Source organism: Chiloscyllium plagiosum, chromosome 12 (assembly GCF_004010195.1).
Source record: "Chiloscyllium plagiosum isolate BGI_BamShark_2017 chromosome 12, ASM401019v2, whole genome shotgun sequence".
NCBI lineage: Eukaryota > Metazoa > Chordata > Chondrichthyes > Orectolobiformes > Hemiscylliidae > Chiloscyllium > Chiloscyllium plagiosum.
In genome coordinates this window covers 42,140,209-42,154,883 of record NC_057721.1, presented here as the reverse complement: position 1 = coordinate 42,154,883, position 14,675 = coordinate 42,140,209, and the positions used below count along the sequence as shown (strand labels likewise).

The following is a 14,675-nucleotide window of genomic DNA, read 5'->3' as shown; positions in this document are numbered from 1 at the left end:
ACCAGTTTCCTCATTTCCCCTTCCCCCACCTCACCCCAGTTCTAAACTTCCAGCTCAGCAGTGTCCCCATGACTTGTCCGACCTGCCTATCTTCTTTTCCACCTATCCACTCCACCCTCTTCCTTGACCTATCACCTTCATCGCCTCCCCCACTCATCTATTGTACTCTATGCTACTTTCTCCCCACCCTCCTCTAGCTTATCTCTCCACCCTTCAGGCTCTCTGCCTTTATTCCTGATGAAGGGCTTTGCCCGAAACGTTGGTTTTCCTGCTCCTCGGATGCTGCCTGAACTGCTGTGCTCTTCCAGCACCACTAATCCAGAATCTGGTTTGCAGCATCTGCAGTCATTGTTTTTACCTAGTTCCTTCACTGTCGCTTAGTCAAAATCCTGAAATTCTCTCCCTAATGGCATCATAGGTATATGCGTGGACTGGGGCATTGTGGTGGCACAGTGATGAGCACTGCTGCCTCTCAATACCAGGCACCCAAGTTCAGTTCCAGCTTTGGGTGACTGTGTGGAATTTGCATGTTCTCCCGGTGTGTGTGTAGATTTCCGCCTGGTGATCTGGTTTCTTTCCACAGTCCAAAAAGTGCACCTTAGTGAATTGGCTGTGGTAAATTGTCCCATATTGTCCAGGGATGTGAAGGCCAAATAGATTAGCTATGGTGAATGAGGGGTCTGGGTGGAATGTTCTTCAGAAGGTCGGTCGAGACTCAATGGGTCAAACAGCCCTTTTCTGCACTATAGGGATTCTGTTCTATCAAGTAACTCACCACTACCTTCTCGCCTTATCCATTAGGTTGAATCCAGAGATGAGGGATTTGCCTTATGAACTGAGATTGAGCAGTTTAGGCAAATCCTCTGTGGAGTTCAGAAGAATGAGACTAGATCATATTGAGGTACTTAAGAAGCTAAAGTGGATTAACAATGTAAATGTATATAGGATATTTCATCACATGGGACAATGTAGCATGAGAGTTCATAGTTTTAGGTTAAGGGGTAGCAGATGAGGAGAAATTATTTCTGTGTTGTGAATCTGTGGAATGCATTACCTCAGAATGTGATGGATGCCAGGACACTGAATAAATTTTAAGGCGAAGATAGATTTTTAATTAGTAATAGGTTGAAGACTTATAGATGACAGACGGGAAAGTGAAGCTAAAGCTAAGACAAGATTAGCTGTGATAGTGTTCAATAGTGGAGGAATATCAAGGGGCTGGTTTCTCTACTCCTTATGGTTCTTGCATTCTCAAGGGCAATGAGGGATAGGCAATGATGCCTATGTCCCAGAAGTGACTTTAAAAAAAATCCTCTCCCTTTGCACTCACCTTCTCTAACCCACTAACACAGACATAGCATGGAATTCTAGGCTGTTAGGACAGTCAATGTGCAAAACCACTTCAAATGATGTTTTTAACTCTGAATTGGCTTCATCCCTCAGCCAAAGGGTTTTCCTGTTGCACTCCCAACTGGCTGCTGGGATAACCAGAAGGGGCTAGAATCGAATTAAGATCCCAACCTGGCATCAATTTCCACAATTTGCCTGCCCCCAAGCCCACCTCGAAGAGTTTGAGAAAATTCCACTGCATATCCAAAAGTGATTTAGTTTGAAATAATTGTACAACTTTATTTGGAGTGAATCTAGTATGCTTTACTTTGGACTTACTTCAATCTAATTTGCTTTATCTGTTATGCTCTAGTATTATAAATTTAAATTGTTGATTTAAAAATTGTACCTTGATGTAATTTTGCAGGTGTAGTCATCAGTCTACAAAATGACTGGAGTGAGGGTGGAGGGGGGGGGAAGGCCAACATTTGTTATCAAGTACACAAGCCCAGACTGCACGTTCAGAATAATGAGAAACAATTTCATGTCTGCCTGAAACTTGTGGAGCATTTGTTTGTTCAGACCCAGATTCCAACCAACTATTGAGCAACATTTTAGTCCATTGCCAGATTGGAAAACCTGCCTCTTGGTTTAGGCATCATTTTCATTAAGTGTGAAATCAGTACAAAGTGAAACTGTTTTGCTCATGATATGGTTGTAGTTTCACATCATCCTAAAACTGTTTTCCTGGTTTGCATTCTGCAGAGTTTACAGTTTTGGTTATTAAAATTTATTCTTGAAATGGAATTATTACTAGCAAGGCAAGCCTGTGATTTCTTGCCTCTCACTATTTGGCTTTATTCAACAGAGTGTCTTTTTAGGTCAATTCAAGGGAGTGTACAATAGTCAGCAACGTTAGTGGGGGAGTCAAGCATGAACCAGAAAAATAGCAGCTTTCCTTCCTTAAAGGATATTAGTGAACCAGATTCTTATAAACATTTGATAGCTTCATGGTTTTTTTATTGGTTTTTAGGTGACTTCAAACTGGGATAATTTAACCCTTGTGTTTTAACTCTAATTCCCTGGGTTATAAATCCAGGGCACAAAACTACTATACTTTTATGGTTTCATTGGAAATTCCTAGCAAGAGAGATTACACTATAATTTTACAGGCCTAGAATATCTTATTAATAGAGGGTAATATGTATCAAACAATTTAAGCATCAGCAATGTACATTCAAGTAAAATGAGGTATATAAAACCTCTGAAATTGTGGTAACCCTTGGAACAGACGCATACTATTTTTTAATAGCTTAACTTTTTAATAATCAATGTTAATGAAAGGATTAACAAAAATTTAGTTTCACAGAGCTAATTTATCGGCTAGGTGTGTAAAAAATCATATCATCAGTGCTGGACTAGAGAGAGTCTCACAAACAAATTAAGAATTTAACTCAGTCTTAGTTTTTGCTTGAAGATCTCATCCAATCTTTGGGATAGGGTACCTGCCAAAAACTGGGAAACTTTGAAGGTTTTCTTTTGTTTCTGTTTCAACTGGCAGATGAAAAGACCTGTAGTATGCAAGAATAGGGGATTGCCAAGGATAGTTCTCAGAACATGGTAGGCCTGGGAATTGGGATATTTAATTTGATAATTTGCTGTGAGAGTCCGAAGTAAAATGATTTTAGTTGTTAGAAGAAAAGGTAGAAGTGAACCAAATTGTTTTATCTAAATACACCAGAATGTATGTTCTATCATTTTTTTAATATAGCAAAAGATTAAAATAATCGTATAGCCTCAAATTTAGTTTTTCAGGAGTTTAGATCATTTTGACTGGAGTCAATTTTAAACAAAAGATTTATCAAAATATAGAAAAGAATTGACATATATGCAATCATAGTGGAAGTCAATGCAACCTTTATGGTGAGCAGACTCTTAAGGTGCTTCAGTCCTAATCTTTAGAATCTTTTTTTAAATTCCTATCTTAAATATCTCCTTTTGGAAATGGTGTAGCACGGTGGCTCAGTGGTTAGCAATGCTGCTTCACAGCACCAGGGTCCCAGGTTTGATTCCAGCCTCAGGCAACTGTCTGTGTGGAGTTTGCACATTCTTCCTGTGTCTGCGTGGGTTTTCTCCGGGTGCTCCAGTTTCCTCCCACAGTCGCAAAGATGTGCAGGTTAGGTGAATTGGCCGGGCTAAATTGACCAAAGTGTTAGGTGCATTAGTCAGAGGGAAATGGGTCTGAGTGGGTTGTTCTTTGGAAGGTTGGTGTGGACTGGTTGGGCCGAAGGGCCTGTTTCCACACTGCAGGGAATCTAATCTAATCTAATCTCTTAACAAATCATTTGCCTTCCACTGTGTCAAGCAGATGTCCATTCTTCATATGTGAATCCAGGTGGTGTGATGATACTATGGCTATAAGAGGCGTGTTTTGTTAATTTTAACTTTTTTTATTTATGATGAAAGGTTGAGACAGAGGTGATGGAGTGTCCACTCAAAGCCGATAGTGAAAAGTGCTTGTGAGGCCGTGGAGTGTTTTAAAATTGGAACAATAGAAGCAGCTATTGAATGGGTGGGGGTCAAGCTCCCACAGAACTAGGATTTTTTTAGTTTTAGTTTTCTGCAATTACTGGGTGTTGAAGCTGGATGTGGAAGTTCGTATTCCTCGCTCTGTTACAGCTAAAAGCCGTGTTTTTCTTCCTCCCAACTAGAATTGCATATGAGACCATTACTTTGTTGAATTTGTATTTGCCAAACATGTGTTTATAGGATGTTACTATATTGCAACAGTAATTAATTTATATATTATCTTGTTAAGCATTTTGATAGAGGAATACAATGCCTTACACTTAAAATTTTAAAAAAAGTTTGGGCCTAGAATATCTTCCTAATAAATTTTGAGTGGGTTTGGTCGGTCCATAACAGGTGGCAACAATCCTGTCCCCATTTACACATTTTTCGTTGGCATAACTAGATATCATTAAGGAGCAAAAATCCAATACATTTTTCTTCCTCTCTCCTGTCAGTCATTTTTGATTAGTTATAATGCAGTTAGATGTGCTAGCTGAGCTTGTAACTTAGGTTTCTACTTGGAAGCAGGTTAAATGCAAAATATTCACAGTCGTAAAGCAGCTATTTACATCAAATAGTAGAATCATTTGAAAACTGAAATTTATTGCCCTCGTTGTGAAATTAATTGTTTTACATCTGAGAAAACAAGTAGTTTTGTTGATTCATTGTTCTTGCTTACATTAATTGTTTTAAGCATGAAACCTGCCATATCTCACCAGCTTGCAAAAGTTGTTATTTTTAAGCAAAGGTATTCACAGATTTATGGCTTTTTTTTGCTTTGGGGAAAGATGATCACAAAAGTGCAATTTAATTTTTAAGTTAAATCTAATTTTTGTTTCAGATTCCCCTTCTTCTGTGGTAAACAAACAGCTTGGATCCATGTCACTTGATGAGCAACAGGGTGCGTGCAGTAAGAGATATGTGTACAAGCACATATTTCTTCTTTAACTCCTCCATGATTTCATCTATTGTCTGAAGAATTTTATTTCCTTCCTTTCTTTTTGTTACTAATTTACTAGTTTCAATTGTGGCAAATTTCTGTCACTCTAAACCATTTTATTTAAATGGACATAGAATAAATCTCCCCTTTCAAAATCTTGATTTATTTTTACTTGCTGTCTGATTCAGATATTCTGATATAATTAGACTTTGCTTTAAAATCTACATAGCATTTGCAATCTATATTCCTTCTTATACTTCACTTCTTAAATCTTTTAAAACGTAAGTATATAATTCAAATTTTTGCACATGGTTTTGGTATTATCCCCTAGATTAGTTATAAATTGAATCTGACACAAAGTGATCTACTCTCTGTTGCCCTACTTATGGGTCTTAACTGCAACATTAAGGGTACCTGACCACATCAATGTGATCAGTCCAATGTGTTTTTGGTTAACCAATTAATGCTCATCTTAATGATAACAAATAAAAACTTCATTCTTTTTGTTGAAACTATTTTCCAACTGCAAAACAGGGGCCAATAATGTGCTGGCTATTTAATGTAAATCAACCACTTGTTTTTAAAAAAAAACTTCCTTTTGTTCTATAAAAAACATTTTACTACACTGAAACTTTCTCTCAGCAGACTCTGGGTCTCATTGAAAGTTGGAATCTTGATATATGTATCTTACTAAACATAATATTTTTAAAATATTATCGGTCCAATACTGTGGAAATTGCCCCAATGTACTTTGCATAAGCAAAATCTGACACAAATCAACATCAAGCCAAAAAGGCATATTTTAGGAAGGATAACTTAAAGGTTAGTAAGAGTAGTTTCTTTTTAAAATGAGGTTATTAAAGTAATTTATAATATGGTATATGGGTCTTAGTGCTGATGAGATGCCAGGTACGTAAGTCAGAAGTTCCAATGACTGGTGGACGCTGGAAAGTAACTTGTCCTTTTGACTGCAATCAGTGGACAGCATATTGACCATTTTCAACCGGCCTCTACTTGCAAAACTTAGAATATAACAACTGGCATTAGATGCAATTCTGCTACTGGACTGTGCTTCCTAAATAAGCTTGATTGTGTTAAGAATTACACTGGCAACCAACTTAAGGTTATCAGTCAGGTTCACCGTGTGATATGTTTGTGTGCTGTGGCGATAATGTTTATTTATACACAAACTCCTGTCCATTGCAGACAAAATGAATATGTCCATGGATTGCAAATTTTTCAATGAGGAACGGATGCTGGATAACACAAATCTCTCCTGCATTTCCATCCTAATGCCCTGACAGTACGAGTGAATTTATCTGATTTAAATTTAATCAGTTGACTGCCCCTCCCCCAAGTCCCTCCTCCCTACCTTTTATCTTAGCCTGCTGGACACACTTTCCTCATTCCTGAAGAAGGGCTTATGCCCGAAACGTCGATTCTCCTGTGTCCCTGGATGCTGCCTGACCTGCTGCGCTTTTCCAGCAACACATTTTCAGCTAAGACTAATGTCAACCAATCAGCATCCTCTGCTCATGATTGCATAAATTGTTGTTCCATTTTTGAATTTGGCCTTCTATGCAAGATAAAGTTATTTTGATTTCTTATCTTTATAGCAGTGTTTAAGGTTTTAAAGAAGGCCTTGGAGAGGCAAAGAGATTTAGAAAGGAAATTCCAGAGTTTGAAGCTAAGCTTCGTGGTATAGTCAGTGATGATGGGTCACAGGAATTTTAGGCTGCACCAAGAACCTAGAGTAGAAGAATGTAGAATTTCTAGAGACTTGTGAACCTTGAGATGTCTACGTAGGAAGCGAGGGATGAGGCCATGAAGGAACTTGAAAACAGCAGAAATAAATTTGCACATGAGGCATTAGAAAACAGCCATTTTAGATCATGAACTCAGGGCTGATTATATATAACATATGTCTGTGAGAGACTAAATTGATGCAAGGTGTAAAACAGGAAACAAAAGTACCAGTAAGCATGGGTCAGTTCAAGTAAGGAATAGGAGGCATGAAAGCATTGAAGTAGCTAAAATAAAAAGAAAAGCAGAACAAACTACTGCTAATTAGTATTGATAAACAGTTTGCGATATTTCTGGTGTGTAATCTTTTATCAGAACCAAAGCTTTAATGTTAGATGTTGACTGACTTGCAGTGCATTTCCTGCATATCTTAATTTTCAGTTTGAATTTCTGGTTTCCACTGTTTGTGTATTTGATTTGCTTTAATACCTATTTAAAATTCTGAATTATCAATGTTGTATTTCAAGATTTTATTAAAAATATTTTTTCACCTGATGTGTCTGTGACTTGAGTAAATTCAAACGAAAGTAGATTTGAAGTGATTAATTCACTTGCACGTTAAGAAGCATTGAGTTTAACTTTAATACCAAAACTGATGGTTTTGGATCAGGTTAGAATGTTAAGTTTCAAACCGCATTCCCACTTGCCCACTTCCAGCTTTAAGTAGGATCGCACAAAGGAAGTTTGTTCTCAGGAGGTGGGTTGTTTTTAAAAATCTTTTAAGGGACCTATATGCCTTCACTTCTACACATTCGTCAGGTTTCCTGGACCTCCAGAAACACTCCAAATGAAAAGAAATGTAAGGGGTCTGGATCAGTACATTGAATCATTTTCAACAATGTCTGCAGGTCAGGATGAGTAGGAGCATTTCCTCATGGTCCCCATGGATCTTACTCTGTAAACATCCCTTATCACACAACCCCAGATCTCCATTGACCAGTCCATTATCTATCAGTGTCTCTGACCACCCCCATCGCCTCTGATCATCTTCAACGACAGCATCCTGCAACCCTGTTGACCACACACTGTCTATCCCTTCCCCTCCTTATGCCACCATTACCAGTACTTACTCCATGATTATCACTTCCTTTAAATTTCGGTTATCTGTCAGTTTCACTTTTTGTACAAAAAGCCTACGGAAGAAAAGGCGTCATGGCAGTTTGAGATGCTTGCACTTGGTTTCATACCATAACTAATCAATGCAACCACCCCTCCCCCACCAAAAAAAGTGCACTGATTTTCCATCTAAGTATCAACTCAGTTAAATTGTTATCCTAAAAGTATGTTTTCTTGATTTAATAGAGACTCACATTTTTAACTAGATCAACTGTCTTTATATCTGTACAAGTATAATTCTAAAATCACGGCAGTTCCATACAACAGCTCCGCTTTCTTTTATCCCCCACCTGTCCCATCTTGCAGCATACTGTAAGAAGCAACCAGTGTTTCAATTTCCACTTCTTGCCTTCTTTTCCTTCTTTCTTTGAGTCTTTATCCCAAAAGAGACAATTTTAATGTAATTGCCAATTGAGTTCAGAGTTTTCTTTTGCAAATGGGGCAGCATTTTATTATCTGGAATGCACTGGCATGATGGAACAAATGGCTTTCTGCTGTGCTATGTCATCACGTAATTCTGTGTTGCTGCTTACAGAAAAATAGGTTTCTTTGGGACTAATATGTATGCCCACTAAGTTGGGAAAATTTAGTTTCCAGAGCAAGTACTGGCTTGGGGGATAACCTGTTAACAGTGCCAGGAGCCTGGACATGTATGAATTAAGTTTCATTTATTTGAAATTTTTTATTTAGAATAAGTATTTTAGTTATTTTCTTTTCCGAAGACTGTCAGTATGCTGCTTCCTAGCTACAGTGAGTGATTAAAAAAACTGCTTTTTCTTGGAGAGGGCCCATCTAATATTTAAATTTAATTTTGTATTTAGATACCTGACTTCAGATGATTCTCATAATTCTACTAATGTCATGCCAGCAATTATAACTGTGGGTTCCTTCTCCAAATCCTGGAGAAACTTGCGCAGTCTTTCAAAGAACTTGCCACTTCAATAAGCAATAAATATTTCTCTGAATATTTAAATTTAAATGATATATTGTTTGCATCACCACAAAACAAATCTTTCTGTATTTGATACCTTCGTTTATTTTCACATTTTTCTTTGTAAGAATGTACTGTTGAGGAATATGGAGAAATTAAGACTGAATTAGTAAATAGGTTTTTCTATTCAACAAGCAACTAAATTAAATCTTTGAACCTTTAATAAATTTGATATTTATCATGTAAATATTTTTCAATATGTGACAGGGGTTCTTAACTTCTGTTTCCTGGTTTAATTCCTGAAATATTTTTGAAAAAGATTTTTGAATTCTGTTCAAATTGTTGAAACCATTCATTAATTTGATTTATCTGGGTCATTCTGGAATTAAATTTGACCTACAGTTTAGTCGGGGGAGAGAAGGGTTACGAGGTATTTTATCTTTCTTTTGCCAGAAGAGAATTTTTTGTGAGTCTTCATAATCTGAGCTTTGCTAATGTGAACTTTACATTTTTTTGCAGGTAGTGGTAATGATAATTCCAACATTAAAACAGTGGGTGCTGAACCAGTTCTTAGTTTGCACTATAGTACAGAGGGAACCACTACTAGCACAATCAAGCTGGACTTCACTGATGAATGGTAAATGTATTACTGATCCAGCTAGCTTAGTATAAGTTTGTTAATTTTCCATTTTTATGTTTATGCTTATCATATTATTTACATTTCTGTTTCTGCTTATGCTGAAAAATTGCAGTGTTTTGAATGGTTACTTACATGTGAGAGAAGTTATTAAAGATGCTTAGAGAGATTATTAAAATTTCCAGAACAAGTAATAGGAAAACGAGTCTGAAAAGGGTTAGGAATCTTAATTTCAGACACAATCGGCAAGAGAACAACTATGAGAAAGGTGATGGTCAATGCAGAACTGAGTGTGTTGTACTTAAATGTTTGCAGTGTACAAAACAAGATAAATGAGCTTGTAACAGATTGAAATTAGTGGGTACAGTTCTTTGGGTATCACAGAGACTTGAATGAGAACTAAGTGTACAAAGATACACTTCCTATCGAAAGGAGAGATAGGTGAGCAGAGGGCACGGGGTTGCTTTGTTAATAAGAAATGAAATTAAATGAACAGCAAGAAATGATGTAGGTCAGAAAATGTAGAATCTGCGTGGTTAAATTTGAGGAACTGAAAAGGGAAAAAAAGACTTTGATGGAAGTTAATGTGCAGGCCATCTAGCAGTTGTTAGGATATGGGGTAGAAAATAAATCAAGAGATAGAAAAGGTATGTAAGAAATAATCATGGGGATCTTCAGTATGCAGATGGACAGGGAAAATCAGGTTGGTAGCAGATCCTGAGAGAAGGGATTTATGGAATGTCCATGAGATGGTTTTTTGGAGCAGCTTGTGATATAGCCCACTAGAGAACAGGGAATTCTGCATTTGGTGATGTATATTGAGGCAGATTTGATTAGGGAACTTAAAGTAAAGGTAATATGATAGAAGTCATCCTTCAGTTTGAGAGGTAGAAGCTTAAATTAGATGGAATAGTGATACAATTGAATAAAGGAATTGTAAAGAAATGAGGGAGGAGCTAACCAGAGTTGATTGGAAGGTGAACCTAACAAGGTTCTGAAGGTCTGAAGGTGGATAAATCACTCAAGGTTTGGAAGGAGATAGCTGAGGAGATTGTGGAAGTATTGGTGGCGACCTTTGAGGAATCACTGGGTCTAGAGGACTGGAAAATGGCAAATGTAATACCCCCGCTTAAGAAGGGAGAGAGGCGGAAGATGGGAAATTATAGCCTGGTTGGCCAGACCTTGGTCCTTGGTAAGACTTTACAGCCTGTTATTAAGGATGAGATTGTGGAAACGCATGGTTAAGAAAAATGGTTGAGTCAGCTTTGTCAAAAGGATGTCATGCCTGACAAATCTATTAGAATTCTTTGTGGAGCCAGGAGACATGATTTATTTGTATTTCCAGTAGGCCTTTGGCAAGGTGCCGCACAAGAGGCTGCTGATGAAGGTAAGAGTCAACAGTGTTAGGGGCAAGGTGCTGGCATGGGTAGAGGATTGGTTGATTAACAGAAGACAGCGAATAGGGATAAAGGGATCTTTTTCAGGATAGTGGCTGGTGACTTCGTAGAGTTTAGTCGTGGTCAGCTTTGGCACCATGACTATTCACATTTTACATTAACAGTCTGGACAAAGGAACTGGTGGCATTTTGCTAATTTTGCAGATAACAAAGATAGGTGATTAGACAGGTAATGTTAGGAGGTGAGAAGGTTGCTGAAAGACTAGGATAGTGAGCAAAGAAGTGGCAGATAGAATACAGTTTGGACAAGTTTGAGATCGTGCATTTTGGTAGAAAGAATAGAGATGTCGACTATTCTCTAAATAGAGAAAGGCTTCAGAAATCTGAAGCACAAGGAATTTGAGACTCCTACTTCAGGATTATTTTAAAGTTAACATGCAGGTTCATTTGGCAGTTAGGAAGGCAAATGCAATATTAGCTTTCATTTCAAGAGGGCTAGCATACAAGAGCTGTACTGCTGAGGCTATATAAAGCTGTGGTCAGGCCATATTTGGAATATTGTAAGCAGGTTTGGGTTCTCTATCTAAGGAAGAATATGCTGTCCTTCAAAGGGGTCCAAAGGAGGTTTACAAGAATGATTTGGGGATGAAGATCTTGTCTTCATGAGAACTCTGGGTATGTACTCAATGGAGTTTAGAAGAATGGGAGTATATTAGTGAAACCTACAGAATACCAAGAGGATTGGATAGAGTGGATGTGGAAAAGATCTTTCCACTATTAGGAAAGACTGGAACCTGAGGGTACAGCCACACAGTGAAGAGATGGCCCTATAGAACTGAGATGAGGAGCAATCTCTTTAGCTAAATTGTGGTACATCTGTGCGACTCATTGCTACAGAAGGTTGTGGAGGCCAAGTCATTGAGTGTAAGAGGATTAAAGATCACATGGAGAATGCAGGAGAATGGGGTTGAAAAACATATTGAATAGCAGATTGAATAGCAGAGCACACTCAATGGGCTGAATGGCCTAGTTTTGCTCCCATATCTTATGCTCGTATTGTGTTTAAAGTGAATATCCACCAATTTATTTTTAAGGGTTTGGTTGTTTTCTCATAGTCTGAAAATTTTGGTTACTTCTATCGACTTGATATAGTATCTGGAGGGTCTGGAAGTTTATTATGCATTGATATTCTCTGTAGCACATAATTAAAGCATTGAAACTTTTTAAATCTGCTGTTGATGCATAAACGGTAAAATCTATAAGAAACAAAAAACAGCAAAAAACGAATAAAATAAAAATCGAAAGAACTGCATATGATGTAAATCAGAAACAAAAACAGAAATTCCTGGAAAAGCTCAGCAAGTCTGGCAGGATCTGTGGAGAGAAATCAGAGTTAACATTTCAGGTCCAGTGACTGAGGAAGGATCACTGGATCCAAAATGTTAATTCTGATTTCTCTCCACAGATGCTGCCAGACCTGCTGAGTTTTTCCAACAATTTCTATTTTTGTACAACAAAAAGTGAAACTGCAGAATAGTTATCCCAGTGACTGCTGGAGTCCTCCTTGCTGTAGTCTGAATATTAGTTTGTTGGTCTGTTTTGACAGCTCCTTTTATTAAAATACTAGGAACAGTTCAGCTTCAACTTCAAGGGGAACTGGAATACAAAGCAAGCGAAGTAATCAGGAAGAATCACAAATGCAAATCCCTGGAGTGCCTTCAGAAGAGATAACTAATTCAAGTAAGATTTGCTGCCTCTGAATTATCTATTTAGATATTGAAATCTATGAAAAATGAATTCTGATTGGTTAATTTAAACTTGAGACAAGGAAAAACAATCCTTTTACCCATCTATCTTTTGTGCTTTAAATGCTATTGTATTATGTGAAATTACTTGTTTATGATAATATACACAAATAGAAGATGTGAACTATACATAAGTTAGCTAGAATCTATATACTTATTTTCGATGGGCATTACATAATCATAGAGCATGAAATTGAGTACAGTAGCACCTGTAGTTTGGGTGTAGCTGACAAGCTTCAGACGTATGCAGAGCTGGCAGACAATCAGTCGCTGAGTTGACTGAATGCTGCTATTTTGGAATTTTACATACCAAATAAGGCCCTCTTCTAACTTTGCATTTTTGAACACACATTAAGCAACTTGAAGGACTACTCTACCACCAGCACTATTTGGGCGGTATGGTGGCTCAGCAGTTAGCACTGCTGCCTCATAGCGTCAGGGACCCCAGATTAGATTCCAGCATTGGGTGACTGTCTGTCTTTGCATATTCACCCCGTGTCTGCATGGCCTTCCTCCCACAGTCCAAAGATGTCCAGGTTCATTGAATTGGCCATGGAAAATACAGGGATAGGGTAGACGAATGGGTCTAGGTGCGATGCTCTACAGAGGGTTGGTGTGAATTCTATGGGCCAAATTGCCTGCTTCCACACTTGCAGAGACTCTGTGATTCTATAAAAGGATGATCATTGGCTTGATTTTTTTTCTTTTTCTTGTTGTTTGTACAGTTCCACAAATGTTTGGTGTTTTCCACAGTTGTTTCAATTTGCAAATGTCTACAGAAACTAAACTAATTATAACTGGCTTTTAGGCCTCTGCACAGCTATTCCCAAAAATGAGTTGCCTAAACTGGGCTTAATCTTGACATTGAATACGACCGAAAGACACTGTAAAAACCTGGACTAGTTGCTAGAAGGGTGAAAATGAGGCACTTAAAGGGCTGTCTACATGTTGATGCATATAGAGAAACTATTTGCAGGAGTGTTGTTAAATGCTGTGCATACCTTTGTACACTGATACTTAGAACCATAATATCAGCATCTTGAGCTACTATGGCAGCATACAAAGATTAAATGACAGCAAACTGAGCTTCTATTGCTGCAGTGTTCATGGAAGCTGAGAAAACCTTCATCCATTGCTAAAATCAAGATCAGTTCAATAAGTGTAACCATGGTGAAAGGAAAAGACCTAAGCAGTACTCGGGGTTCCGTGCTATCTTAGGGCTGAACTGATTTGTGCATTTTGCAATTGAACATTGACTTACCCAGTGCACCAAGCATTTTATTGTTTGTATCCATCAGTCCTCTACAATGACTAAATCCCTTACAACAGAACTTGTGTGCTCTAATCCTCTGTGAAGTTGACATCTGCCTTGCCTGCAATGTATTTATACCTGGTGTCCCACTACATCACATCCTGTTTCTGTTATCCTCTAAAACCCATTGTCTGGTGGCTGTGTGTGTAAATCGGGTTAACTGTATTTTTATTGTGTGCTGCCATCTAGGCATTACACTAAAACTACAGAAGCTAGTGGCATAGCTGGTAACAGATAGGATTTGAAACTGAATTTAATGACTTTGATCACTCGTGTGATCTTGTACCTCTGTATCACTGAACAGTGGTCCTTGGGGCTAGATAAAAAGCATTGAGTTGACCACCTCCCCTTCCATGCATAGATGGATGCCCAGCTAGGTGTCATACAGGCAGAGACACAGATGGACACACACCTGCACAGAGACACATATTCACACCCCTAATTCTCCTACTACATTTTAACAGTATGATTAGAGACACTCCTGGCTGCATGTAAGTACAGGATATATCACCTTTCCAATTCACTCCTCAAACTCTTTAGTGCAGCATCAGGGATTCTGAGTCTGTTCCAACCCAAGTTGTGCCATGCTTCACTTTCTTCAGAATTTCCATTATCAAATTGCTCTTTCATGGGAGAAAGTGAGGTCTGCAGATGCTGGAGATCAGAGATGGAAATGTGTTGCTGGAAAAGCGCAGCAGGTCAGGCAGCATCTAGGGAACAGGAGAATCGACGTTTCGGGCATTAGCCCTTCTTCAGGAATGAGGAAAGTTGGTCCAGCAGGCTAAGATAAAAGATAGGGAGGAGGGACTTGGGGGAGGGGCGTCGGAAATGTGA

The 14,675-nt window shown here is 38.2% G+C and overlaps 1 protein-coding gene across 6 annotated transcripts in view; it reads left to right on the top strand.

Moving 5' to 3' along the window:
- dcaf6 (ddb1 and cul4 associated factor 6) overlaps positions 1-14,675 on the top strand; it is a 229,305-nt gene that overhangs the window by 137,108 nt on the left and 77,522 nt on the right. For 5 of the 6 annotated variants that reach the window (XM_043700880.1, XM_043700878.1, XM_043700881.1 and 2 more), the window contains 3 exons: positions 4,742-4,801; positions 9,210-9,327; positions 12,352-12,464. In XM_043700880.1, the coding sequence (XP_043556815.1) occupies positions 4,742-4,801; positions 9,210-9,327; positions 12,352-12,464 (291 nt within the window). The remainder of the gene's footprint in view (positions 1-4,741; positions 4,802-9,209; positions 9,328-12,351; positions 12,465-14,675) is intronic. The other variant, XM_043700883.1, reaches the window with a different exon arrangement.